The following is a 3,459-nucleotide window of genomic DNA, read 5'->3' as shown; positions in this document are numbered from 1 at the left end:
CAGGAACCTGCACCAGCACTGCCCCTGAACAAAATACTCGTGTCAGTGGCATCCCTTCCAGAACACATTAGGGGCACCTCCTGACTTCCAACAGAAACTGCAGTCTACAGCCATCTTATTTTCACACACACACAACAAGATTATGTATAGCTTTAAATCAGAGGTATTTTCTCTAGCAAGAATAAGTGGTGTTCTTGCATGCTAAGGCATTTCTCTGTGAAAGAATGTCACTTCTAAAAACAGGCAGATTGAGTAACGTACAATTTCAACATTAAAATACATCAATAACTACAAACTAGCTGTTTTCACCTTTTCAAACGTAGCAAGGAAGTTTATTAGCTACTTCAAGGCTATACTTACGCCTGTTTTGGAAGGTTCTCTTCAAGTCCCAACAAGATATTGGTATGAGAAAGCAAGAATGATACAGATTTGTTTTAAGACCTTCTTGCATGTTTTGTAATCTTTCTGTGCCTTCCAAAACAAAGCTGTATCCTTACTGTTGTGCAACAGCGATTACAAAGGCAAAACTTATTTATTCCATATTCTAAGCTAATGTATTCAAGCATCCATACACACCTATGCTTTCACAGTCTCAATAACCACTTCTGAAGTTCAGGCCAGAAGAACTCACTGCTCACTTGTTCAAACTCAACTTGGATTTAATTTTGAATCTTTCCTTAAGGTTGTTACTTTCACTTTTGCATTTTCCAACGTGGCTTCTGCATTTTTAGCACCTACACAAATATAAAAAGCTGTTTATAATGCATTGATACTTGTTAATCGAACTACTGGCAAGCAGTGATGCTTGAGTATAGCGTACCTCAACAAAGAGCCACTTGTAATCAGAATATGCAACTGCATAAAACTGTCTTTTCAGCTTACCAAAGAGAGCAGAAAAACCTGCCTGTCAAAGACTCCTTGTCCCCGATCTGTCCCAGCTCACTTTGACACAGGCCAAAACACATCCCATGCTGCAGCAACAAGGTTCCCAAATTTCAGTTCAATGTAAGAATCAAAAGGCTAAACTGCAGGTTTATTCGCTATTACTACCGTTGCTGACTGATCTGTCTTCCTGCCATAGACCACCTCCCACTCCACCACCCTGACCTCACCTTCTCACAGCAGGGCTCTTTCCGCCTTGCATTCCTCCGCACGCTCCCAATGCTTGTGACTGCTCTCACCACCGCAAAACCATCTCGTGACCACAGCCCTCTGCACTGCATCTCTTGCCAAAACCCTTCTATTTTCTTAATCAAGCAACTGTACTTCTCCCTTCCAGGTCAATGCCAACCATTGACAGCATCCAAATCTCATCTTCAGTTACCTCTCAGATTTCTCTCCACATGTGAATCTTGAAGATGGACCAAAACCAAAGCCTTCTGCTAACTTCTTTCTGCTTTCCACAGCCACTGATTTCAAATGACTGCTTATCTCATTGTTGTATCTTTTCGCCATCTTTTACTCTAAATGCAAGAGCTTTGTAACAATATTAACGTTTGTTCCATTCTTATACAAAAGTTTGTATAACATAGCTGAGAGAATGGAGGCACTGCCACTAAAAAAAAAAAATTCTCCCTGGAATAAAAGTTTAACTTGAATGGAGAGTGATTTGTCTTAGGCTATTTGTTTTATAGTGCTTATGCACTGACATTTGCTACTTTTTGGAAATGCAAGGGATAGGAACTGTCTAATTAAAACAAGACAATAATTTCTCAAGTGCTGCATTGTATCTCGGACAAGGAAGTGTACTAGAAATTCAAACAAAAGCAAAGGGTGACAAAAGAAAAAGCAAGCATGTGATACAGTGCAAGGAGGAACACGAGAAAGTACTGGGCTTTCCAACCTGCTTTTCATATATATCAAAGTACAAAAAGAACATGTGATTTTCTATGTGAGCAGGACCATAACTGTTCATGAACTATTCACAGGAGAATTTCCACTACTGTTTTAATAAGAGGTCAAATAATCAGCCCTAAAAGCTGATGAAGCAACAATAATTACTGGTTTTCACTTTTTTTTTTACCTGACATGAAAGTGACAGTTGTTTGCCAACAACTGCATCTCTCTGATTAACACTTTTCAGCAAAGTATATAAATTCAGGAAAACATATTTATCCCCACTAAAAATTATTCCACCATTTTTGTGAAAGTCCATTTTAACTGAGACATGTGGGAGACCACTAAAAAACTCAGATAAGGCAAAACCCGTAAATACATGATCTCACTTGACAAAGAAAAAAGCTACACAGCCAGGAGATGTACCGAACAGACCTTCCAGGTCTTTCAAAATTAAGGGCACAACCTGCATGAAAGAGGGAGGGAAAAATGCTTTCACTTGTTTAAAAAGAAAAACCCCTGAATATTCTTTAAGAGTAATTCGTGTTTACAGTCGTATCAGTGGTTACCTCTGATTGGATAAAAACTGTACTTCTAGAAAATCTGTGCTGAAAACACCAGCAATAACTCAAAGGAAGCAAAACTACACAGCATAGGAATAAACTACAAAATGGTGCTACATCTTTGACAAAATACAGCATCTTGGAAAGCACTGTAGAAATACTAAAAAAAAAACCCTATCCAACAAAACAACCCAGAACTGAAAGTCACACATGAAACCTCACAACAGTCTTTTAGATGACCACAGCAAAACCAAAACATGGAGCACTTTCACTTTCTTAGGAAAGAAGCAACACAGAAGAGGAACTGAACTTTTACCTTCTCTCTTTCCTTCAGAGGTAAAAAAAGGGTACTGAAAAAGAGGCTCGGCAGAAATTAACAAAATAAGGTGCTGGTAATGGTGTAAGAAAATTATGAATTGCCTCATATTGCAATAAATAAAACTTATTTAACTCGGCAGCCTCTGAAAAATCTCATCAAGTCTTTGGCAGAATGCAGATTCTTAGTTGGCAGATAGGTTCATCATGTCTGAAAACTGTCACTGACCACCACTGCCTTCATCAGAGACCTTGTCCTCCAGCATCGTTAGCAGCGCAGCTCACAGCTGGAGCAGGCTTGAGTGCTGCATCAATGGCAACCGAAGTTCTCTCCTCAAGGCTGAAGCCTACGTAGCTCTGCAGGCAGACTCGCTAACGCACACGGAGAGGTGACATGGGAGGACAAGCAGGGACACGTGGTGGACTCACGTACCTTGAAGGATGTGCTTAAGATGCTAGTCAATACTTAGCCAGGCATTTCCTTCAGCTTGGTCGTGTGCTGTCAGTTCGCCTGGCTACCAGACACCTTCTACCTCGGCCAACTAACTGTCGGCAGCACACAAAAACATGGGCCAGCGCCTCAGGGCTGGAACACCCCAGGGTGCGAGTACTGATAAGGAGGGCACCGGCTGCTCCTCGAGTGCTCCCGGGCACTCTCACAGCCCCAGCTGCCAAGCTTGGCTGGGACTGGAACCGGTAACAGCACCGTGAGGCCCTCTCAGTCCCCAGCCACGGCGCCAGCCCG

General features: G+C 41.6%; 1 protein-coding gene across 1 annotated transcript in view; it reads right to left on the bottom strand.

Moving 5' to 3' along the window:
- LOC104538383 (protein FAM178A-like) overlaps nucleotides 1–1,455 on the bottom strand; it is a 29,634-nt gene extending 28,179 nt beyond the window's left edge. Inside the window, exon 1 of the mRNA XM_010181572.1 lies at nucleotides 1,325–1,455. Within this exon, the coding sequence (XP_010179874.1) occupies nucleotides 1,325–1,455 (131 nt within the window). The remainder of the gene's footprint in view (nucleotides 1–1,324) is intronic.
- Between the last annotated feature and the right edge of the window lie 2,004 nt (nucleotides 1,456–3,459).

Source organism: Mesitornis unicolor, unplaced genomic scaffold (assembly GCF_000695765.1).
Source record: "Mesitornis unicolor isolate BGI_N332 unplaced genomic scaffold, ASM69576v1 scaffold19270, whole genome shotgun sequence".
Classification (NCBI taxonomy): Eukaryota; Metazoa; Chordata; class Aves; order Mesitornithiformes; family Mesitornithidae; genus Mesitornis; species Mesitornis unicolor.
The sequence above is the reverse complement of the archived record's forward strand: the minus strand, read 5'-3'. Positions and strand labels throughout refer to the sequence as shown.